Source organism: Macaca thibetana, chromosome 17 (assembly GCF_024542745.1).
Source record: "Macaca thibetana thibetana isolate TM-01 chromosome 17, ASM2454274v1, whole genome shotgun sequence".
NCBI lineage: Eukaryota > Metazoa > Chordata > Mammalia > Primates > Cercopithecidae > Macaca > Macaca thibetana.
Window position 1 is genome coordinate 8,249,711 of NC_065594.1, and position 23,708 is coordinate 8,273,418.

At 43.6% G+C, this 23,708-nt stretch overlaps 1 protein-coding gene across 4 annotated transcripts in view; it reads left to right on the forward strand.

The window, feature by feature from the left end:
- The window catches only part of MTUS2 (microtubule associated scaffold protein 2), a 625,283-nt gene that overhangs the window by 179,409 nt on the left and 422,166 nt on the right, over nt 1-23,708 (forward strand). For 3 of the 4 annotated variants that reach the window (XM_050766814.1, XM_050766813.1, XM_050766816.1), the window contains one exon: nt 17,719-20,167. In XM_050766814.1, the coding sequence (XP_050622771.1) occupies nt 17,921-20,167 (2,247 nt within the window). In that variant the 5' untranslated portion in view covers nt 17,719-17,920. Of the gene's footprint in view, nt 1-3,202; nt 3,307-17,718; nt 20,168-23,708 lie in introns of those variants that run through there. The other variant, XM_050766815.1, reaches the window with a different exon arrangement.

A 23,708-nucleotide genomic window follows, 5' to 3' on the forward strand; every position in this document is an offset into this window, starting at 1 on the left:
TTCTGCTTCTTCTTCTGCTTCTTCTTCTGCTCCTTCTCCTGCTCCTTCTCCTGCTCCTTCTCCTGCTCCTTCTCCTGCTCCTCCTCCTCCTCCTCCTCCTCCCCCTCCTCGTCCCCCTCCTCCCCCTCCCCCTCCCCTCCCCCTCCTTTCTCCTTCTCCTCCTTTCTCCTTCTCCTCCTTTCTCCTTCTCCTCCTTTCTCCTTCTCCTCCTTCTCCGTGTATCTATTAGAATTTAGAGCTCCTAGGTTGATCCTCTAATTATTTTATCTTTTCTCTCTTAGTTTCTTTTTTTTTGGGGTGGGGGTTTCTAATTTCTGAGAGATTTCCTTGACTTTAATGCCTTCTTTGATTTTTACATTCTAATTGTCATATTTTTTGTTTCTCTAAGCACCTATTTATTCTCTGTCTCTATAGCACCCTATAGTTGTTTTATGGAGACTCTTATCCCTCTGAAAAAATTAATTAGAATTTTAAAATATTTTTTCCTGTCTTTCAAGTGGGGAATACACAATCTGTGGTACAGCCATATAATGGAATACTACTCAGCAATAAACAGGAACAAACTATTGATACATGTGACAATATGGATGAACCTTGAATGCAATATGTATTGTATACTACTACTATTAACTATAATAAACACCCAACTACTTTTATTAATGACATCAATAATATTAATAAAATAGTATAATAATATAATCTAGGTTTATCCATATTAAAAATGAAAGAAGCCAGAGTTGAAAGGCTACATGTTGTTTGGTTATATTGATATGACATTCTGGAAAAGACAAAACTATACGGATGGAGAATAGGTTGTATTTGCTAGTGGCTTGGGGAGAATAGCTGATTACAAAGCGATAACATGAGAGAAGTTTTTGGGGTTATCAACTGTTCTGTATCTTAACTGAGTTTATGGTTTCTCTGTGTATATGTCAAACCTTAGAGAACTATAAACCGAAAAGAATGAATATATTGTTGTGAATGAAAATATTTTAAAAAGTTTTTCTTATGTTTTCTGTATTTTTTAATGCCTTTTTTCATTTCAAGTCTTTTTTACATATGTGGTCGTTTTTTGCTATTCATTCATATTTAAGAATCAGGCATTAAAAAGCTGATTGAAATCTAGGGTCACATATCATGTGTTGTATGCATTTGCTCTAGTAGATGTTGAGAGTGTGGCGGATAAAAAGCTATAAAGGCCAGGCGCAGTGGCTCATGCCTGTAACCCCAACACTTTGGGAGGCCGAGACGGACAGATCACAAAGTCAGGAGTTTGAGACCAGCCTGGCCAATATGGTGAAACCCCATCTCTACTAAAATATTCAAAAATTAGCTTGGCATGGTGGCACGTGCCTGTAGTCCCGGCTACTCGAGAGGCTGAGGCAGGAGAATCGCTGGAACCCAGGAGGTGGAGGCTGCAGTGAGCTGAGATTGCACCACTGTACTCCAGCCTGGGCGACAGAGCAAGATTCTATCTAAAAAAAAAAAAAAAAAAAGCTGTAAAATGCTTACAGACACACACTCACACTTGCACACTTACAGTCACACACAGAATGCTTCTTGGGTTTTCCTCTTCTTTTTCTTCCCTCTTTTCCTCCAGCCTCCTTGGAACCAAAATCTGGCTTTTGGTGGGGAATGGAGTCTAGGGATGATTTGTCCAGCATTACTTTATTCTTTCCACATTAATCAGAGGACTTGCCATCTCAAGGGTCCCCCTTTCCTTGCCACTTTCCTCACACGTCCTTGGCCTACAGGGCTTTGGCCTTTTCTAGGCTAGGACCCCCTTCCTTCTTTCCTTTGGGGTTGAGAAGGCCACCACATGCGGACTGCACTCTCAGCCTGTCTGTCTGCTTGGGAAGTTCTGTCCCACTGCTATGGGGAGGTTTTTTTCCTATTTACTTGCTCTGTCACAATCCCTTTTGACATCAGAGAGTGCTCCCATTTAGAGCTGAGAACTGTATTGATCAGAATTCCTGGTTTCTCCTCCCCCATCAGAGCTGTCCTCACACTTTAGTTGGAAAGAGCGCCTAACAGTAGACTTGAAACAGATTTCTCTGGTCAGGAGAAGGGGAGTCAGTGTATAGCTATGCTAGTCCTAGCAGTCAGATGGTGGAGGACTGTCTGGGCTGCTGCTGCAGTCCTGGAGAGCTGCCCCTGGGAGAAGTGCCCGTGGGGTCAGGAGCCTCCCAGGAAGCTGTCAGGACCACCTGCCAGAGAGGACGCATTAGCATCGTTGCTCCCCTTCCCATGCCTAACACTTATGCATACATGTCGTACATGTAAGAGGATGTGACTGAATCACTTAACCGAATTGACTAATTAGCTTTTTAACTATTTTATTTAAGAGATAAGAAGCCTGAGACCTATGGAATTTCTTTGAGAGTCTTTGATTAAAATGGATTTGTTTGGGTATTTAACAGTGAATTTCTAAACTGATTTTTAAATATTTAAAACATGCCCATGAAAATTCATACTTACTCAGATTTGTGCTTTTGAGAATGTTTGATTTTTGTTGCATCGAGAAATTGTCTATTCTGATAATGAAGATGTATGAGGCCTCAACCCCATCCTGAAAATACCAGCAAGACAGTTTTTCCCCCTTGCATTATAGATTGAGTGCTATTCAAACGCACATCAACATGCTGATCTTTTAAAAAGCACTCTTAAATTTTGTTGGGAATATAAATATCTTGTACTATTTTTCTTCGATCTTTGGTGAAATGTTGGAGGATTACTACAAGTTACCCAAAGCAATCTTATTCATTTATCTCAGTTGAACAGAAAAACCAGTCATTCTCCCCAGCATATTATCATTTATTTTTCCTTCATGTTTCTGGGCTGAGTTGGTTCCTAGCTGAATAATATGGTTTTTCCTTTTTAATTTATTTTCATTTCCTTATCTCTTCCTTAAAGATATTCCAAGCCTGCTGATCCAAAATGCTTTGTTCATTACAAAGTCTAACTAATGAAAATATAGAGTCTTATGACGGGCCCTGGGACATGAAAGCGTATACCTTTCCATTTAGTTGGAGGGTTTTGCCCTCACCTGTGCAGTTTATTTAATTGCTTTCTGGTTGTTACAACTTTTTTTTTTTTTTTTTTTTTTTTTTTTTTTTTTTTTTTTTTTTTTTTTGCTTGGGCTGCATCATGGTGTCACATATTCAGCTTCATCCTTCTAGAGATCTAGTTCATTTGACAGAAGAAAGGATATGAGCTTCTGATGAAAGATAAAAGAAATTCACCTTCAGGATAAAAAGGAATTTGAAGGAGCCCTGTGTAAAGCGACCTGGTGCAGGCTTTTGAGCTGTAAGTGAACCTCACTTCACTCCTGATGATGTTAGAATGATTTATTTCTTCCTTTCAGATAGCAAACCATCCCTGAGGTTTCTAGCCTGCAGTCCTGTAGATAAGGGTGGGTCATGTGCCACCTGCATCCATTCTGTGAGTCTAAGGTGTATGTAAGAGTCAAGGGCGTGCAGCTCAAGTGTGCCTCCTGCTCTGAAGTAAACCCATGTTTAGTGGGTTAGAAGCTCGGTGGAGAGTGGCCTAGCAGAAGAGCTTGAGTAACTGTTCATGCTGCCCTTTCAGTTTTCACCAACCCGACTCACCCCCACTCCCGGAAATCAGCTGCCCTCCCTGGAATTAGCTTTGCTCCCCACCTGCTCAGGTGGATTTTTGGATTCTCCGGCAGCTACTCAGTCCAGCCTGTCCACATTGCAGAGGAGAATAAGGCCATAGGATTTGTGGTAGGAAGGAAGAAGTGGAGAGGGTTTGTTGGGAATATTCATATAAGGTGTTTGTGGTTAGGAATTAGGAAGGGAATAAATTAGTGAAATATTACAGTGCTATATTAATACTCAGGCAGGTGACTACTTAGAAAGAGATATGCTAAAAGAGTGGGTCCAGGCCAGGCGCGGTGGCTCACGCCTGTAGTCCCAGCACTTTGGGAGGCCAAGGTGGGCGGATCACAAGGTCAGGAGATTGAGACCATCCTGGCTAACACAGTGAAACCCCTGTCTCCACTAAAAATACAAAAAATTAGCTGGGCGTGGTGGTGGGCACCTGTAGTCCCAGCTACTCGGGAGGCTGAGGCAGGAGAACGGCATCAACCCAGGAGGCGGAGGTTGCAGTGAGGAGAGATCGCACCACTGCACTCCAGCCTGGGTGACAGAGCGAGACTCTGTCTCAAAAAAAAAAAAAAAAAAAAGAGTGCATGTCCAGCCTCAGTTGCATTCAGGTGCCAGGCAGCAGGTAGCAGAGGCTATGAAGCAACCAGGTGTGCGTTACTAGGTCAAGTAACCACTGTAGAAGGGGAAAGTGCGTGCCCTGCAAACATACACTTGAATTCCATTTTAAAAAGCACCGTTGCCTACTCCTGTGACAAGACAACAAAAACCTTGTCTGATTCAGCTCTTGGGGTGCCAGTTGAAATGCCTATAGGAAAAGTACATCGTCTTTTCTGTAATTCAGGGTGTTTCCTTTTCTCTCCATTTGGAGTCCGTGTCTCCTTTTTTCAGTCTTCTGTTAATGAACACAAGCACGTAACATTGGGATTGGAGCAGTTTGGATCTTACCTGTTATTTTTTAGATGGCATATTAATCTTCAATATGTTGGCTTTTCAAACCTGTCTCATGAAGTAATGGCAGAGAATTTATCACCAACTCTTGATGGTCAAAGCCAGTGTTCTTGTTGCCATTTGAAGCTGCCAGTGTTTTAAAGTAAATTTAAAAAAATTTCCTTCCTTCACCAGCAGAGAGAACGCTCAATTTTTCTGGTAAGCAGATAGGGTTGCAGATAATTGAAATCCATAGATCAGTCCCATGCTTTATTTTAGGTATTATTTTACCCTCTTTCCTTAGGAAATCATTTTTTAGAGCGAACAGTGTTTGACAGATTTGAGTTTCCCAGTGGCTTCTTTTCTTTAGAACTTCACCACTGGGGCAATAACAAGGAACTAAAAAGGAAACGGGTAGCTGGAGTTAGAGGGGACATATGCCTCTGGCATCACCTACAAATCCTGTACTCAGACCTTGAATGATACAGCCCTTCCTTGTGTGCCAGTGGAGGGAGGTCAGCCTGATACTTTGTTAAACTAGCCACACACACACATGCATATACGCCCACAGACACACACATACCTACATTGCGGAGAGACTCAAAGATCTCATTTCCCCACCCCTTCAATTGAGATTTCTGTCTTTTTCTTGCCATTACATGGTACTTTGTATTTCTGTTTAACAGCATATTTTATTATACCCTGTCTTGCTTTTATTAGTGATTAGCTATATGTATGTTCTATCCTTTTCCCTCAGGAGAGAGCAATTTCTTCAAGGATTAAGACCCTTCTTTTCTTTATCTTTCGTTTCCTATTGCTCTTTGTACTGTGTGTTTTAAGCCAGTAGATGCTCAGTAAATCAGGTCCATCTTAGAGCCGTTGCTTTGCTTTTCTCACCTCCCTAACCCAGGAGGCCTTGTTCCATGGAGATTGCAGTCTGTCAAGGGGAATAAGCAGCAGACTGAGGCTGAGGAGCCAGGCCCCACCCTGCTGTGACAGCGCCTACCTGTGCGACTTTGAGTAATTCACACAGTTACTCAAGACTGCCATTTCCTCATTTATAAAACAAGAGGGCTGAACTAATTAATATCTGTTTCTTCTCACTTCTAACATTCAGTGATTAATATACTCTTAGCAAGACATGACCCAGAAAGCTAAATAAATTAGGAAAGATGTTATGATGACACCATACTCATTAATTCAACAGATAATTTATTGAGTGCCTACAATGTATGGAGTACTAGCCTAGTCACTGGGATCTGTGGTGAGCAGGGCTTACCCATCCTTACTTTCATGGAGCTTTCATTCTATTGGGAGAGGAAGACAATGAACCAATAAACAAACACATAAAATAGCTGTTAAAGACTGGGAAAGAAATGACAAAGGGCTGTGACTGAGGGTAGAGGAGGACCATCCAGGAAAGCCCTTCTGAGGAGGGACCCTTTAGGCCGAGACCTGAAATGTTAGAAGCGGGAGAGTCAGGCATGGAGCATGCACAGCTGTGTCAACAGCAAGGCAGAGGTGGCTAGAGCGAAGAGTGAGGGAAGTTTCACAGGGCCATGCAGGCCAGGGCAAGGCTGCCAGTGGGGATTTTGTAGCCAAAAATGACCTGATCTGATTAACCTGCCAAGATATTCGCCTGGCTACCATGTACAGGGAGAATGGCTCTTTAGAGAAGCAAGAGCGAAGTCCGGGAGCATGGTAGGATACGTGTGGCTTCCATGGGAGATGCATTCTGCATGGACTCTTCTTCCTCCATAGAAGGGAATAAACCACTGATGGACACAGTGCCCGGGGTGACTCCCAGGTGCACTGTGCTGGGGGAAAGAAGCTGGACCCAGTGGCCACCCACTTGCTGTAGGGTTACGTTTAAGCGACATTCTGGAAAAGCAACTGTGGAGGAACAGAAATCAGATCATTGGTTGCCATAGGTTGGAGGAATGTTTGGAGATGATAGAACTGTAATTGAGGTGGTGGTGTGTCTGGAATTGGTGGGTTCTTGGTCTCACTGACTTCAAGAATGAAGCCGCAGACCTCGCGGTGAGTGTTACGGTTCTTAAAGATGGTGTGTCCGGAGTTTGTTCCTTCAGACGTTCAGATGTGTCTGGAGCTTCTTCCTTCTGGTGGGTTCCTGGTCTGGCTGTCAGGAGTGAAGCTGCAGACCTTCGTGGTGAGTGTTACAGCTCTTAAAGGCAGCGTGTCTGGAGTTGTTCATTCTTCTCGGTGGGTTCGTGGTCTCGCTGGCTTCAGGAGTGAAGCTGCAGACCTTTGCAGCGAGTGTCATAGCTCATAACAACAGCGTGGACCCAAAGAGTGAGCAGCAGCAAGATTTATTGCAAAGAGCGAAAGAACAAAGCTTCCACACTGTGGAAGGGGACCCAAGTGGGTTGCTGCTGGCTGGCTTGGGCAGACTGCTTTTATTCCTTATCTGGCCCCACCCACATCCTACTGATTGGTCCATTTTACAGAGCGCTGATTGGTCCGTTTGACAGATTGCTGATTGGTGCGTTTACAATCCTTGAGCTAGACACAGAGTCGCAGAGTGCTAGTCCTCTTAAGTTTCCACTAGGTTAGCTAGATACAGCGTACCAATTGGTGGATTCACAAACCCTGAGCTAGACACAGAGTGCTGATTGGTGCACATACGATCCTCGGCTAGATATAAAAGTTCTCCAAGTCCCCATCCAGTTCAGGAGCCCGGTTGGCTTCACCCAGTGGATCCTGCACCAGGGCTGCTGGTGGAGCTGCCTGCCAGTCCTGAGTGGTGGGCGCCTGCACTCCTCAGTCCTTGGACTGTGGAGGGGACCAGGCGCCAGGGAGCCGGGGGCAGCGCCCGTTGAGGAAGCTCAGGCTGCCTGGGAGCCCACTGCAGGGGAGGAGCTCAGACATGGCGGGCTGCAGGTCCCGAGCTCTGCCCCTCGGGAAGGCAGCTAAGGCCCAGGGAGAACTTGAGTGTGGCGCCAGTGGACCGGCACTGCTGAGGGACCCAGCACAACCTCAACATCTGCTGACCCAGGTGCTAAAACCCCTCACTGTCCTGGGATAGCGGTGCCAGCTGGCTGCTCCGTGTGTGGGGCCCGCCCAGCCCGCGCCCCTGCCCTCTGGAACTCACACCGGCAGCCCTGTTCCCACCTGCGCCTCTCCCTCCACACCTCCTCGCAAGCAGAGGGAGGAGGCTCTGGCCTCAGCCAGCTCAGAGAGGGGCTCCCATGGTGCGGTGGCAGGCTGAAGGCCTCCTCAAGCACCGCCAGAGTGGAAACTGAGGCCGGAGGCCGAGGAGACACTGAGAGTGAGGGCTGCTAGCACATTGTCACCTCTCAGTGGGAGTTGCAAGACTGTATGCCAAAACTCACAAGACTGTACAGTAAAAATGGTGGTAACTGCATGTCAATTATACTTTAGTAAAAAGCGGAATAACATCCTGAGCAAGAAAAAGATGTTCCAGTTTGAATGATGGTCATTCAAATTAGGTGCTCTGGTCATTCCAATTAGGAAGAGTTTTTCAAGGAAAGGGATGGAGCAGGAAGTGGGGGAAATGGAGGGAGAGAATGAAGAGTGGCATGTTTTTCTCTTGAGGGTAGTAGGTATTTATTCAACAAATAATTCCAGAGTACTCATTCTGTGCCAGGCCCTGCTAGGCACTGGAGAAGTACTTGCAAATGAAACAGAAACCCTTGTTGGAGCTTAAGAGTTCTGGATGAAGATGCAAATGTGCATACCCGTTAACACAGGGATTCTGCCTTTAGGAATTTATCTGAAGGAAGTAAAGGGTGCCATAAAGTTGTGCATTCACTGATTTTCTGTGAAAAGTTATTTAACAAGGTAAAAATTGAAGACAACCTAAACTCTTGACAATAAGGGGAACTGGTGAATAGATTATAGTGTAATTGATTATTACTTGGGAATATTCGATGATAAAGTTTTTACTACACGTATTTATATGGGAGGAAGAATATGACATGCACAGTGAAAAATTGGGGTTATAGAACTCATTCCATGTGTGTAAAAACAAAAAATCGAAAATACTACATTTTTACCTTTTTAAAAATATATCTAATGAAGATTAATTTCTTCTTTTTCTTCTTTAATTTTTTTATTTTTTATTTTTTTATTTTTTTTAGATGGAGTCTCGCTCTGTCACCCAGGCTGGAGTGCAATGGCGCAATCTCAGCTCACTGCAACCTCCACCTCCTGGGTTCAAGCAATTCTCCTTCCTCAGCCTCCTGAGTAGCTGGGATTACAGGTGAGTGCCATCACGCCCAGCTAATTTTTGTATTTTTAGTAGAGATGGGGTTTCACCATGTTTGTCAGGCTGGTCTCGAACTCCTGACCTCGTGATTCACCCGCCTCAGCCTCACAAAGTGCTGAGATTACAGGTATGAGCCACCGCGCCCGGCTGATTCATTTCTTTTATAATTGGCAATGTGAGTAGTTCCACTTTGGGAAAAAAGTCATCCAAGACAAAAACAAAACAAAATAAACATTAAGCACAATCGGCAAGGAATGAATGTCCTTTATTTTCTGGGTGAAATTCTCCCCTGGAAAGGACTTTTTTTTTTTTTTTTTTTTTTTAAGGGTATGCTTGAAATGCTTTTTGTTGGCAAATGTGAGTGAAACTTGTTTTGGAGAAACTTGCAGCATTTTGATTGGGGGAGATTTTAAATACCAATGAACATAATATTTTGTTTAAATATCACCTTGGTCTAAACTAGGAAAAACCGTTACCCCCTCTCCTGGTCCTCTGTAGAGGGAAATAGCAGCATTTCATTTATGTATATATTCTTTTTACTCTTTCTACTCATGGTAAAATAAAAATAAAACAGCCTCTGCTACCTCAATAAAAAAAGATATTCTGAACACCGTCCTGTTTATATATTAGAATAAAATGTGATATGCTGCCCATATTATGTACATAAGATAAGGACAGCAAAGCAGGCTCCAGAGAGCTATTACACTTTGTGTTATGTGACACCATAGATAGCTGCAGAGTCCCTGAATATATATTTTAACATCTCCCAAAGAATAATTCAATTTTTAACCATATCGTAAGGACACTGTACTTGTAAGGTTCATTTAGTCTGCAGAGCATCAAGTGTTAGATTATAATTGTGCCTGTTGAGAATAAACATAACCAACATTATGAAATAAGACCAAGAACCTGCATATTCCTAAGTAATTACAACTGCAGAAAACGTGGAGGTTTTATTACCAGGAGACTTTCAGATGAATACGTTGGCTTGTACATAAATATGTAACGACATATACAATTGTCCTATTAACTGTGGCAAAACACTATAGGCACCAAATACATACCCAGTAGAGATGCCAACTAAAATTTGAAAACTAGGATTTTGAATTTTTTTGCATTGTTACATTTACTCTTGAATTTTGGGTTCATACTCTGTTCATTTTTCTGTATCCTAAAGTTCTACAGGATAATTGATTACATGGCATGATCTGTAGTTGGAGCTCCTTTGGCAAAGTTTTATGAAGTCAGATGAAATTGCATTTACATTCGGAGGCATGGTGGTTGAATGTATATATGAAAATTCACAACTGATAAAGCATTACACAGCAGTCCTGGCAGCCAAGGAGAGCTGTACAACAATACTTCTCAATCTTTCAAAACCCATGCGCCCTTTTAATAACTCAAAAATCCCCCAAATTTTCTTCAGTTTATTTTCAAAGTAAAGTATTATGACAAATATAAATCAAACTGATGATCAGAATATATTTTTCTGTCTACTCTTACTTGGATATTCTGATATAGCCCTCTTGGGAGGACGTCTAACCAGTTGCTCAGTTGGGAAGGGTGGCTTTACAATTTTCATCTTGAAAGATTGAAAAAAAAGAAAAAAAAAAGGGACTCACATTGTAGTGAACATCTCACCTTTCTGAGCTGAAGTTAGGATGAGATTACCTCATCTGGAGTGCCTACCATGTGCAAAGTGCTGTCCCAGAAATTACATAGGAAACAGAAGTGCCTGTGCTATTAACCTTCAGCCTAGTGAGCTTATAATTTCATAAAGGGAATAAGACACATGTAATGACAATAATGAGTCACATATAACTGTAATAAAAAGACACACTTAACTATTTTAGATGGACATGGCTGTGATGAAAAAGCATGGTATGACCGTTCCAAAAGGAAAGGTCTGTGAATTCAGGACACAGAGAGAAAATATCTAGTTCCACCTCTACCTTTTTGGTGGGGAAGGGAGGAGAGGAGATAATTTAGGAAAGGTTTCATGAAGGAAGTGGCCTTTTAGCTGGACTTTGATGCTTAGAGCATGGAGCTGTTGGGCAGGAGGACGATTTTACAGGGCAAATGTACTTTAAGTAGAAGAGTAAAGGGGATTAAATCTGGAAACATATATAGGCCCTGTGCTCATTGGACCTTGAATGTCAAGCTGAGAAGTGTCACTTTAGCCTGTCATTTGGCTGGATCACTCAGGGTGATATTCTTGGATGGCACCATGGTGGATCCAGTGAGTTTCCCTTCATTCAGGAATGCCTTTCTTTTTTTTTTTTTTTTTAATTTATTTATTATTATTATACTTTAAGTTGTAGGGTACATGTGCATAACGTGCAGGTTTGTTACATATGTATACTTGTGCCATGTTGGTGTGCTGCACCCATCAACTCGTCATTTACATCAGGTATCACTCCCAATGCTATTCCTCCCCCCTCCCCACTCCCCATGATAGGCCCCTGTGTGTGATGTTCCCCTTCCTGAGTCCAAGTGATCTCATTGTTCAGTTCCCACCTATGAGTGAGAACATGCGGTGTTTGGTTTTCTGTTCTTGTGATAGTTTGCTAAGAATGATGGTTTCCAGCTGCATCCATGTCCCTACAAAGGACACAAACCCAAAGGATTATAAATTATGCTGCTATAAAGACACATGCACACATATGTTTATTGCAGCACTATTCACAATAGCAAAGACTTGGAATCAACCCAAATGTCCATCTGTGACAGATTGGATTAAGAAAATGTGGCACATATACAACATGGAATACTATGCAGGAATGCCTTTCATGCTGTATTGGACAAAAAAAACCTGGGTCACTGGAAATCAAACCTAAAATGGATGAAGAAATTCTACATGAGTGTGTAGATGCTATCATTTCACTTCACGATTTCATGATTTAGAAATGTATGTGCATTTGGCCAGGCCCAGTGGCTCATGCCTGTAATCCCAGCATTTTCGGAGGCCAAGGTGGATGGATCACCTGAGGTCAGCCTGGCCACCATGGTGAAACCCCGTCTCTACTAATATGCAAACATTAGCTGGGCGTGGTGGCGTGTGCCTGTAATCCCAGCTACTCAGGAGGCTGAGGCTTGAGCCTGGGAGGCAGAGGTTACAGGGAGCTGAGATCGCACCACTGCACTCCAGCCTGGGTGATAGAGTGAGATTCTGTCTCCAGCTCCCCCCACCACATCTGGCCCCGTGCCCCTGCACCAAAAAAAAAAAAAAAAAAAAAAAAAAAGAAATATATGTGTATTCACAAACCATTACCAGAGATTGTGAGCTCAGGAGAGCTGAAGATGTTCCTGATTATGAAAGATGGGCAAAGACAATTTTGTTTTTGAGCAAGGAGAGCATATGATGCTCTGGCTTCATGCTAGCAGCCCTGATGCTGAGCCCATGTTAGGTTTTTTAAAGCCTTGATAGTTGGTGAGTTATGAGTACTACGAAAAATAAACAGTGGCCCTTATGCAATTGTAGGTTACTGTGTAGGACTGGTCATGGTACTTCAGCCTCATTTTCTTGTCTGTCTTCACTTTCATTTTCTTTATTTTTCATGAGAGACAACATTATAATTACTAACCTGATTGACAGAGTTTCTTATGATGCTCTCGTGGACAAGATGGGGGCACATACAGTGGCTGCAGGGACTGGTGGGCAGAGGGGTGCCTGAGGAGTGATTAGATGAGCATTGTGGAAGCATTGTGGGGTCACATCCTTTTGGCACAAGGGGCTGCTGTTTTGTCCCCTGCTGTGTTCTACTAACATTGGTGTCAATGAATGACACCAATGAGTGATTTATCAGTGAATTATCAATGAACGATAGTGTAGAAGGAACTCTTAGCTTTTCAACGATAGTATGGAAACAAGAATGGATTGCAGATATTTTCGATGAAAAGTTAAGGATGGGCTCCGCAAGTTTTAAAAGGATAGAATGATGCATTGAGATCAGCAAGATGATGTTTGAGAAGTATGTTTTTATGATCCCACACATGGATGCTGAAGCCAGTTACAAATGTCTCGGATTGAGTCAGTGGAGTTTAGGACAACTTATATGGTACTTTGATGTTTTAATTGATGTGGAACTAGAGGGTGATTTATATGTCCATGAGGAGGTCATTCTTAGAATGAGTGGTTAGAAGTATAACTAAGAGAATGGAAGACATGCTTTCTTGTGACTCTAGATGGTGCAGTTAGAACTGAAGTATTGGCATGGCTCTGGGCACCTTGTTTAGGAGGGAATTCAGGTTCCTTGGTGCATGTACTTAGAGGAAAGCTGTTTGGATGGTGGGAGTTTTCAAAAGCTAATCCTACAGTTGGGAGAATCTGAGTTCTTTGACAAGGAGTAGAATAGGTTTTGGGAGGAAGAGAGCATATAGCTCTTTGTAAATACCTGAAAGGTCATCTGGTGGAAAAATTGCCTCATTCTGCTCTAGGGAGGCAGAGCTTGCCAACAGAGACCCTGCGCAGATGTGTGGTGAATTTTCTGGCCCTAGAACCAGGGGAAACCACTTAGAAGACTATTAAGCATCAGGCAGGTTATAAGCCTAGATCTTTACCTTCCTTTCAAACTAGTACTTAACTAATTGATTCTTTTTTCAAGATACAATACCACTTACCTCTAAGGCCATCATTCTTAACTTTTTATAATAATGGATCTAAGGCATATGAAAGTTATATGTCTCACTCTGGGAAAATGCACTTCAGCTAGGGGTTTGTACCCTTGGTTGACCTATTTGCATATTTTATTTAATCACACACAGTCCTGTATTATTATGAGTTTGAATTTTTATGGTCATGTTATATGTTCTGTGAAAACGTTTATCTTAGTAGAGGGCCTTGGATTGAAATTTAGATCCGGAACGAAATTCGTGTTTGTGTTTACTTTGCTGCTATCTTATGGCAGGATGAGGGAGCTGGGGTGAGGGAGACGCGTGAAGCCACGTAAGGGGGAGGGAAGGAGACAGGAAACATGACTTCATGTGCATAATTTTGCCTTATAAAATTGAAGAAAGTTTTTCAATTTGCTTTTCCTGTCTTATGTGAACTTCCACGTGTTGTTTTCGGTTTTTTCTATTCTTGTTCTTACAATAGTGTGTTTTCCTTTTGTTCTTCCTGTGTGGTGTATGATTCCATGCATGGGCAGCTTTTCTTCTTTACAGCTTCTGCTTTCTATCTGTGTCCCAGTTCTGCCACTCATGAGCTGTGTGACCTTGGGAATGTTACCCCCTCTGTGCTTTCATTTCCATACCGGGAAGTAGGCGAAGGGGGGAAAGCAAGGGGATGTGAAGACCTGTCTCTGGAGGCCTGCTATAAATATTAAGTGTCTGAACTTAAATTAAAATTGAATACTAAAGACTTATAATTGTGTAATTTTAATTTAAAGTTAAATTTTAGGCCACGTGCTGTGGCTCATACCTGTAATCCTGGCACTTTGGGAGGCCAAGGTGGGAGGATCACTGGAGGCCAGGAGTTTGAGACCAGTCTGGTCAATATATCAAGACCCTATTTCTACAAAAATAAAAAAATTAGCCAGGTGTGATGATGTGCACGTGTAGTCCCAGCTACTTGGGAGGCTGACCCAGGAGGCTCTCTTGAGCCCAGGAGTTCATGGTTACAGTGAGCTATGAACGTGCTACTGCACTCCAGCCTGGGCAACAGAATGAGATCCTGTCGCAATGTTTTGAACAAATTCGTATAACTGCTGAGAAAATACTGGGCCCCTTACAGGTTCCAGCTTTTTTTCTGTCCCCTTACCAGCGAGTACCACTGGTTATTGTTTACTGACAAACTTAAAGAACATTTATGATGTAATTCCTTAAAAATTAAAACACAACTCTTTCTAGCATGACGTTGGTTTTATACTTCTCTGTCACTTTCTTGCAGTCATGTTACGTGTCGTGGACTTTGATGCTTTGTTTTTGTTTGTCTCTGCTAAGCAAAGTTGCTTTCTTTCTCCCAGCTTCAGCAGTTCAAACCGAAGAGCACTCTTGGCTGCATATTTACACTTCTGCCCGCAGAAAATTAGAGGCAGTTCCCTTCTGTGGATGGTCTATTTTATGAACGTTCTTCCCCTTCTCGACTTTCCAGGATACCTGTCTCTCCACCCAGAGAGCACAGCATTCTTTTAAACTGTAGTCTTACTGATTTGCCTACATGCTTTTTGTATTTGTGCTTAGAGAACATGTGTATCTTCAAGGGAAACACTTTTAAAATTGAATAAACAAAGAAACAAGAGTTTGTTGAGAATCCCCTCTATGTCAGGAAACGAAGACTGGGATCAGGGTATCAGCAACTTGCCTGAGGGCTATATTGGGGTCAGGCTGCACCAGGGGATGCTACTGGCTTACTGGAGATAAGGCTGGGAGGAGAAGACGGAGAAGGAGAAAAAGCATGAGAGTGCAGAGGATGAAGACAGTGAGGGAGTTGTAGAAAGCACAGAAGAGCAGTGTGGTAGGGAAATGCGAGCGCACATGCACATGTATGACTGTGTATTTTCCCATGATCATACAAACATGGGGAAAGAAATGGAAAGATCTAGATGTTAATGTGTCTTGGGGTATGGGGTAGAAGAGGCAAATTTTAAAAAACGGAACAAAAACCAGCTTATAAGAAATGATCTTATGTATGTAAAACAGTTTACCTGCTTATGTATAGATGTGAAAGAAAAGAGAGCTCTAATTTGGAAACACAGAGGGCTTCAGTGAGGAGGAGCATGAGGATGGCTGCAAGGTGTCCTTGGGTTAGGTGATGGACTGTCGCGTATTATATGATTTTGCTTTATAACATAAACATTTTACTAAATAGAGACAGGGTCTTCCTATGTTGCCAAGGCTGGCCTTGGACGCCTGGCCTCAAGTGATCCTCCCACCTCAGGCTCCCAAAGCATTGGGATTACAGGTGGGAGCTACTGTGCCCAACCCTCATATTCTTTTTAATATATGAAACAACATAGTAACAATGATGAAGGGAAAACAAGTGGGTGGCCACATTGCCATGTAACCTGTTTCAGGAGAAACATAACAGTAGCCTCCTGTGTGGTGTACACGTGTGCTTGTGTATTCTTGATGAATGAGGGAGGAGAGTGTGGAAGGCTTCGAGTCTCCATTGGGGGAATTGGTGATAGGGCCGAACCTTGTTACTGTTAAAATCCTCTATCCCCAGTGCCTAATAAAACACATTCATAGTAGTGGATGAAACAACGTCAACCTTGAGTGGAATGGTTTAGTGGTGATCTGTGAGTCTACTTTCACAGAAAAGCATATCCTGTGTGGATTTTAAACTCTTTGGGGGCAGAAATAACACTGATCTTCCTCATCATTCATCTGGTCATGTATTCATTCGTCCGTGCTACAAATACATACTAAGTGCCTAATATGTATGCCAGGTATTAGACAATATTTATTTTCAGTGTCTAGCAAATCAGAAAGTCTTTTTTTTTTTAATTCTTCAAAGTGAAAATACAGGATATTACAAATTCATCATTATAGGACGACCTAGTCAGTCAGGAAGGCTTCCTGGAGGAAGTGGTAGTTATGTTGCATATTGAAGGATGCAAAGGACTTGTTAGATGAGGCTGGGGGATGGTTCCACATTCCATGCAGATGGAAAAGTATGTGGAAAGGCCCTGAGGCAGGGAGTAATGAACATGGTACTGTGAGGAATGAGGCCAATGTGGCAGCAGCCTGCAGAGCAGATGGTGAGGTGGGGATGAGGCCAGAAAGGTGTTCAGGGCCTGATCATGCAGGCCGCGAAGGCCGGAATGAAGCGTTTCCCCCAAGTTTTTATTTTGGAAAATTTCAAACTTATAGAAAAGCTGCAGATGTAGTAGAATTCTTAACTAGATATTCAAATGGTTGACTTTTGCCAGTTTCTTTCTCTCTTTTGCACACATATGTCTCCTTCTCATATGCACACACACATACATACACATGTTTTTCTTGGTTGAATCATTTGAGAATAAGTTAGAGAAATCATGACATACTACCCCTGAATTCTAAAGCATGGATATTTCAAGAACAAAGATGATCTCTGGCATAATTATAGAACGATTATACACCCAAGGAAATTAATTATGACATACCTGTACCTTATATACAGTCCATATTTACATCTCTCATTGTCCTAATAATATCCTTTGCTAACATATTTTGAAAATCCAGCCTCTGCTGACTTTTTTTTTGGGACCAGTTAGGCCAGTTATTTTGTAATACATACCTCAATTTAAATTCGCCAGGTTATTTTCTCATGGTTAAATTCTGGTTGAACATTACTGCATAGGTGATGTGTGGCCCTGAGAACTAACTAATATCAGGAGTCTGTCATGTCAGTTTCGATACCAGTGATGTTAAATTTGATCACGTGGTTAATGTGGTGTCTACCAGATCTCTCCATTATAAAGATCAAATTTTCTTTTTGTAAGAAATAAAGTAGCTGGGGGGAAGATACTTTAAGCATCTATAAATATCTTGTTCCCCAACAATCTTTTACCCAATGTTTGTACCTTTGGCATCCCTTGTGCAAGATAATTATTAATGCAGAGATTGCAAAATAGTGATTTTTCAAATTCTGTAAATTTTTTTCTACATTCGTTGATGCTCTTCTGTAAAGAAGAGCCTTTACTTCTCCTCCACCCTTTTAAATCAGTATCAGTATAGACTTGTGGATGTTTAAAATTTGGATTTAATATTTCACATGCATTTATAATCCATTTCTAACATTAAACATTCTGATGTTTAATTTCTGTCCGTATTTGGTCAGCAGGAGCCCTGATCAGAAAGGTTTTTGAGAAAACTATCGAGTGAATGAAATAATAGTATAGAAATGACGAATAAATCTGTGTTTACCACTTTTTTCCTCCTGAGAAGTTCTATTTGTCCATCTAATGTGAATGTATTTTTATTTCTCTCTAGGTCTCACGGACTAATTGGCTCTCATTCAGCTGGAACCTAGTTCCTGCTGTATATCAAGAGAATGCTTGCTTTTCAAGCTCTTCTGAGAATGATTAAAGCAGTGTCACAAGCTGACATTGTCAGGGGAGGACAAGCAGCCTGAGAATTTCCTATTAATCTGATTGCAGCTTGAAGGCAGCCCATTTCCATTAAGTAGGACTGCATGGCAAGCAGCCCCACCAAAGGGTTGACAATGAGCGTCCCAGTGGCTCCTAAGAAATCATGTTACACTCAGCTGCGGGACAACAGAAATGCAGCAAGAAATAATAATGAGACCATCCTAAGTCTGGGAGATACAAATGCCAATCAAATCATGTTGGAGGTCAGCTCCTCTCATGATGAGTCCAAGACATGTGACCTGGAAGATGAAATTGGAAATACAAATTCAAGTGAGCCAGAAAACCGTACCCATTTCCATAAGGAATTTCACCAACTTCAGAGCTTTGAGAAGGGATCTCAGCCTGGCTCCACCAGCCTGAAAGATTTTAGACTTTCTTCAACCATTCAGAGGGAACTCAATGAGGAGCACACAATGGAGAGAGGCGCAGATAGCCCGCAGACCCCGCGGAGTATCCAGGGACCGAGTCTGTCGAGTTGGAGAAATGTGATGGGTGAGGCCAGTCTAGACGTTTTGGCTAAAAGGGATGCTGAAATTCCCCGGCACGTTCCCAAGGATAAATTGGCAAAGACCCTCAACAATGAGGAACTGAGGAGGCATTCTTTGGAAAGAGCAAGCAGCTCTGTAGCTGTAGTCGGGAGCCTGACTCCGCAGCATCCACAGCCTGCACCCCTTGACTCCCAGGAAGCACGGGGTCAGGTGCCTGGGGGTGGGGAGGGGCCACAGAAGACATTGCCAGACTGCGCTCTCCCGGCAGCGTTCCCTCCAACTGACAGTACCTCACAGGGAAAGAGTGTGCGTCATCCTAAACCATCTACCTCAGAGACCAAGCAGAGCACCCCCTCAGAGACCCAGACAGTGGGAGCACATGTACTGCAGGTGTGCAGTGAGCACATACCACGTTCCGCCCATCCAGAGCCTGCTCTGAATCTGACTTTGACATCGAGGGAAATCCCGAGTAAGCCAGAAGCACAATTAGGTCAGGGAAAGGCAGAGGCCAAGCTGGAGCTGAAATATGTTTCACCCAGGAGGGTTGAACAGGAGGGAAAGGCAGCCCAGGAAGGGTATCTGGGATGCCACAGGGAAGAGAATCTTTCAGCCTTGGAGGGAAAGGATCTGTGTGGGGAGGCGCACCCAGAAACCACCGATGCACTTGGCTCTCTGCCAAACAGTGACCTCCACCACCTTGGGGTGGGAAGAGGCAACAGTGAAGAGAAGAGAGGAGTCAACCCAGGGAAGCCGGATTCTCTCCACGCCACCCCCAAACAGGCCTCTGCTTCCTTAGGAGGGGCTGATAGTCAGCCCACTGGCAACATTTCACCATGTGCAGGTGGGAAGTTGGGTGAAAGGACATCCGGCAGCTTTTCACCAGGTGATGGTCATGTGGCTTTTATTCCTACTAATCTGACTGACAGCAAACCCTTGGATGTCATTGAGGAGGAAAGGCAGTTGGGCAGTGAGCAACCCACAGTGGACAAGGACAGTGTTACAGTTCTGGTGTTCAATCCTTCCGTTGGAGAGAGCCAGACAGAGGTGCCTGAGCCCCTGGAACCTCAAAGTGGCAGCTCAGAAGCACGGGAAAGCAGAGAGATCACCACATCTGTTGCTGAAAACAGGAACCTTCTAGAGAATGCAGATAAGATTGAACGCACCTCAGCAAGAGTAGATTCAGTTCTCAATATTCCAGCACCCCTCCTCCCAGAGACAACTGTGAACATGACCCACCAGCCTACAACACCCAGTAGCCGTTTTCAGGATGTTAGCGTGTTTGGTATGGATGCAGTGTCCCCCTTGGCGGTACCACCCCCTGCTGATAGTGCACGCTTGTCGAACACATCCCCCAAAGTGCCTGACAAGAACGCCTGCCCCAGTGGGATCCCCAAGCCTGTCTTCACACATTCCAAGGACACACCTTCCTCGCAGGAGGGAACGGAGAACCATCAGGTTGAAAAAACAGAGGAGAGGACAGAAACCAAGCCCGTCATTATGCCCAAGCCCAAGCATGTGAGGCCCAAGATCATCACCTACATCAGGAGGAGTCCCCAGGCCCTGGGCCAGGTGGACGCCTCGCTGCTTCCAGTGGGGCTTCCATACGCCCCGCCCACATGTACCATGCCTCTTCCCCATGAAGAGAAGGCCGCGAGTGGTGACCTGAAGCCGTCTGCCAACCTCTATGAGAAATTCAAGCCAGACCTGCAGAAGCCAAGGGTCTTCAGTTCCGGATTGATGGTGTCTGGAATCAAGCCCCCAGGACATCCTTTCGGTCAAATGAGTGAAAAGTTTTTGCAGGAGGTAAGAGAATGTCATCATGATATGGTCTGTAAGTTGACTGTCCCAAAATCTGTGACATATTTTCAATGAGTTATGAAAGTAAAATGTCCTCTTTAAGTGAATTGCAGATTTTCATGGATACACTGGTGAAGAAATGGAGTCTTTGACTAGAGGAGATTGTCTAGAGAAATGACCATTTTTAATTAGAAGAGTCTGATTCTCTTAATAAGATGCACCCAGTATCTCAGGAGACCCATTGAAATTTCACTTGCTATAATTCGTATGAAATTAGATGAGTATGCATTAAATAGGCTTCCATGTTTAAATAAGTGAATATAATATAAGCCAGGTCAAAGGAAGAAAGAATGCCAAATTACTGTATTCTTCAAATAGATCAGACTCATTCCTCAATGGGGAGTATTTTCTACCTGGGAGTATCTCTTATTCGTACATGTGAAGAACAGCAAATGAGCAGAGAGCAGTGTGTTAGGCCTGGACTGTTTCTTTAAAATAAAAATAATAATTACAACTAACATTTAATTGAGGGCCAGCTCTGCAATAAGCCCGTGTAATATAGCATTTGATCTTTGTTAATCTTCACTAATCTTTGCAATAATTCCCTGAGGGTTGGTATGGCAGTTTTTATCACCGTATAGATACAGAAACAGACAGAGAGCTTTAAGTCACCCACCATGAAGCAAGGAGAGCTCTGAGAGTCTCACTCAGGCCTGTGCAGTTTCAGACTGCACTGTGCTGTCCTTTTCAGTACCTGGGAGCTATGGTGGGTCATCCTTCGAGACCTCAGAACAAAGATTTGTCTCCTGAAGGAGTCTTTTCATGACAGCCGGGTGATCAGTTAAAAGTAAGGCAGGAGCTGAGGACAGTGGCTCACGCCTGTAATCCCAGCACTTTGGGAGGCTGAGGTGGGCAGATCATGAGGTCAGGAGATCGAGACCATGCTGGCCAACATGGTGAAACCGTGTCTCTACTAAAAATACAAAAATTAGCTGGGCGTGGTGGCAGGCGCCTATAGTCCCAGCAGCTTGGGAGGCTGGGGCAGGAGAATTGCTTGCACCCATGATGTGGGGGTTGCAGTGAGTTGAGATCGCGCCATTGCACTTCAGCCTGGTGACAGAATGAGACTCCGTCTCAAAACAGAAAACAGACAAAAAAAAAAGGCAGGATGAGATCATCCTGTCTCTAACCCCCTCCAGAGCTGCCCAGGTTGCTTGGAACACAAGCTGGGGCCTGTAGGATGGCTAAGCCTTTAGGATGTGCTTACTGGGGCTCTGTCAGCTACCCCCGCTCCTCTCCTTCCACTTTCCCTTTCTCACTCTGCTGCTTCAGGACCTTTGTACCTCCCTCTGCTTGGAATGTTCTCCCAGTTATCCAGGTGGCTCTCTCCCTCACTTCCTTTAGGTCTGTGCTCCAACGTTATCTCCTTGGGAAGGCCACCCATCTTGCCTCTGAATCCCCTTTCTCTGATTTATTTCTTCCTAGCACCTGCCTCCACCTGCCATAAACACTTCTTTAGTTTTCCTGCATTGCCTATAATATAAACTCCATGAGGGAAAGGATTGTTTTCAATATTTTCTTCCCCATTGTGTTCCCAGAAATTAGAATGGTACTTATTATAATTATGTGCTCAAAAAATGTTGAATGATAACTGAATCATGAACTCCGTATGTGTTGGAACCAAAAAAAAAGTGTACCAAGGGTTTCTAGAGATAGGATGATTGAGTCCAAATTTGGACTCTAGCTTGGTTAGATGTATTGGCGTATTTAAAGCATGTATCAATCACAGCAGAAGTTGTCATATCTAGCACAAAGACAAAGTTGAATCCATTCTTGGCAGCAAACACTGACATAAGCAATCACTGATGAGGTGCTCCAACAAGCCGACCAGCTGTGCTGCCTTGAGGCAGGTCCTTAGCAACCAGATCACACAGCTTGCTCCCTGTGTTCTGACTCTGGGCCTGCCACCAGGCCTCTGGTTGTAACTGACTTCCTACCTCGCATCTCTGGAGAGGATTCTGACTGGACAATTCAGGGGTCCAGTCAGCTTGGCAGGGTTTGTCTTGCTGTACGGGGCTGCATGACATCTTGTTTATAAGTGACTTCTTACTCTGTGCCCTGCAATGAGAGCATGTTCTGGCTAGAGGACACTTGAGTCTGGCTTTAGGCAGTGGTCTCCCATTAAAAGTGAACAAATTGCCCTTCTGGTTTTATACATCAGTCTCTGAGTCTGGTTACAGTGAGTCATTCTCAAATTTCTAAACATTCATCCACCTGGGCCTCTGAGGCTCAGGGTCAGGCTCTGAAGCTGTGCTCTTCTATAAGGCAGGGAATCACTGCAGAGTTTCCATGAAGAGACCTGTCTTAGTCCATTTGTGTTGCTATGAAAGATTACCTGAGGCTGGGCAATTTATAAGGAAAAGAGGTTTATTTGGCTCATGGTTCTGCAGGCTGGACAGGAGGCATGGCACCGGCATCTGCCTATGGTGAGGCTTCAGGCTGCTTCAATCATGGGGGAAGGGGAAGGGGAACCATGTGTGCGTTGATCACGTGGTGAGAGACGAGCAAGAGGGGAGTAGGGGAGGTGCCAGGCCGCTCTTTAAGGATCAAGGAACTAATAGAGCAAGAACTAATAGAGCAAGAACTTGCTCATTACCAAAAGGAGGGCACCAAGCCATTCATGAGGCATCTGCCCCCAAGGCCCACACACCTCCCCCTAGACCCCACCTCCAGCATTGGAGATCACATTTCAACATAAGAGTTGGCAGAGACAAACCATATCCAAACCATAGCCAGAGCCTAGATTTTTCTCTATAAAAACAAACTCATGAGGGAAATTGATTTGGATATGTAGGCCCAAACCCCGCATTGTCTGTAATTCTTTCTTTGTGCCCTTCTGTATTTTTCTGTATATTTCTTTTCTGTGTTGTTTCTGCTTCCTCCAAGAATAGTTTATATATTATATGCATATTGTCCCCAAACTATTTTCTCTACTTCATTATCTAGACACCACCTCAAGACTCAAGGAAATGGGATTGTATGGACTTTGTGTGGCTTTGGCGGTTCTGAGGGGTTCAGAGAGACCCCACTGGTATGGAGAGAGCATCATGGCCTCACACTTCGAGCATCCCAAAGTCGTCTCCAAAGGATTTATTTGTTTTTGTGCCTCGACTTTACAAGTTCATTTGAAATGTCAGTTTCCCTCCCTGTACCTGGGGACCATTTTCTGCCATCATCAGAGCATCTGAGAGACCCAGGCCCATTTTCAGGCTGCAGGAGGATACCCAGGTGTTGTGCTGGGCTCGTTTCTATGATAACCTTCTTTACTCGTAAAAAGTGGGGAACAGGCTGGTCCTTGGCTACCTGCTACTGCTCTGACATGCTCTAACCCAGCGAGTCCCCCTCTTGTGTTTGAGCTCAGTGCAGGGAGATAAAAAAGCCGAGTTCTTCTGCCAGTGCGCCCCAAGCTCACCATGGGGCGGCCGCAGTCTGGTCTCTAGGACAAGAACACATTTGTGATAATGTGTTGCAATAGAAGTATTTTTCA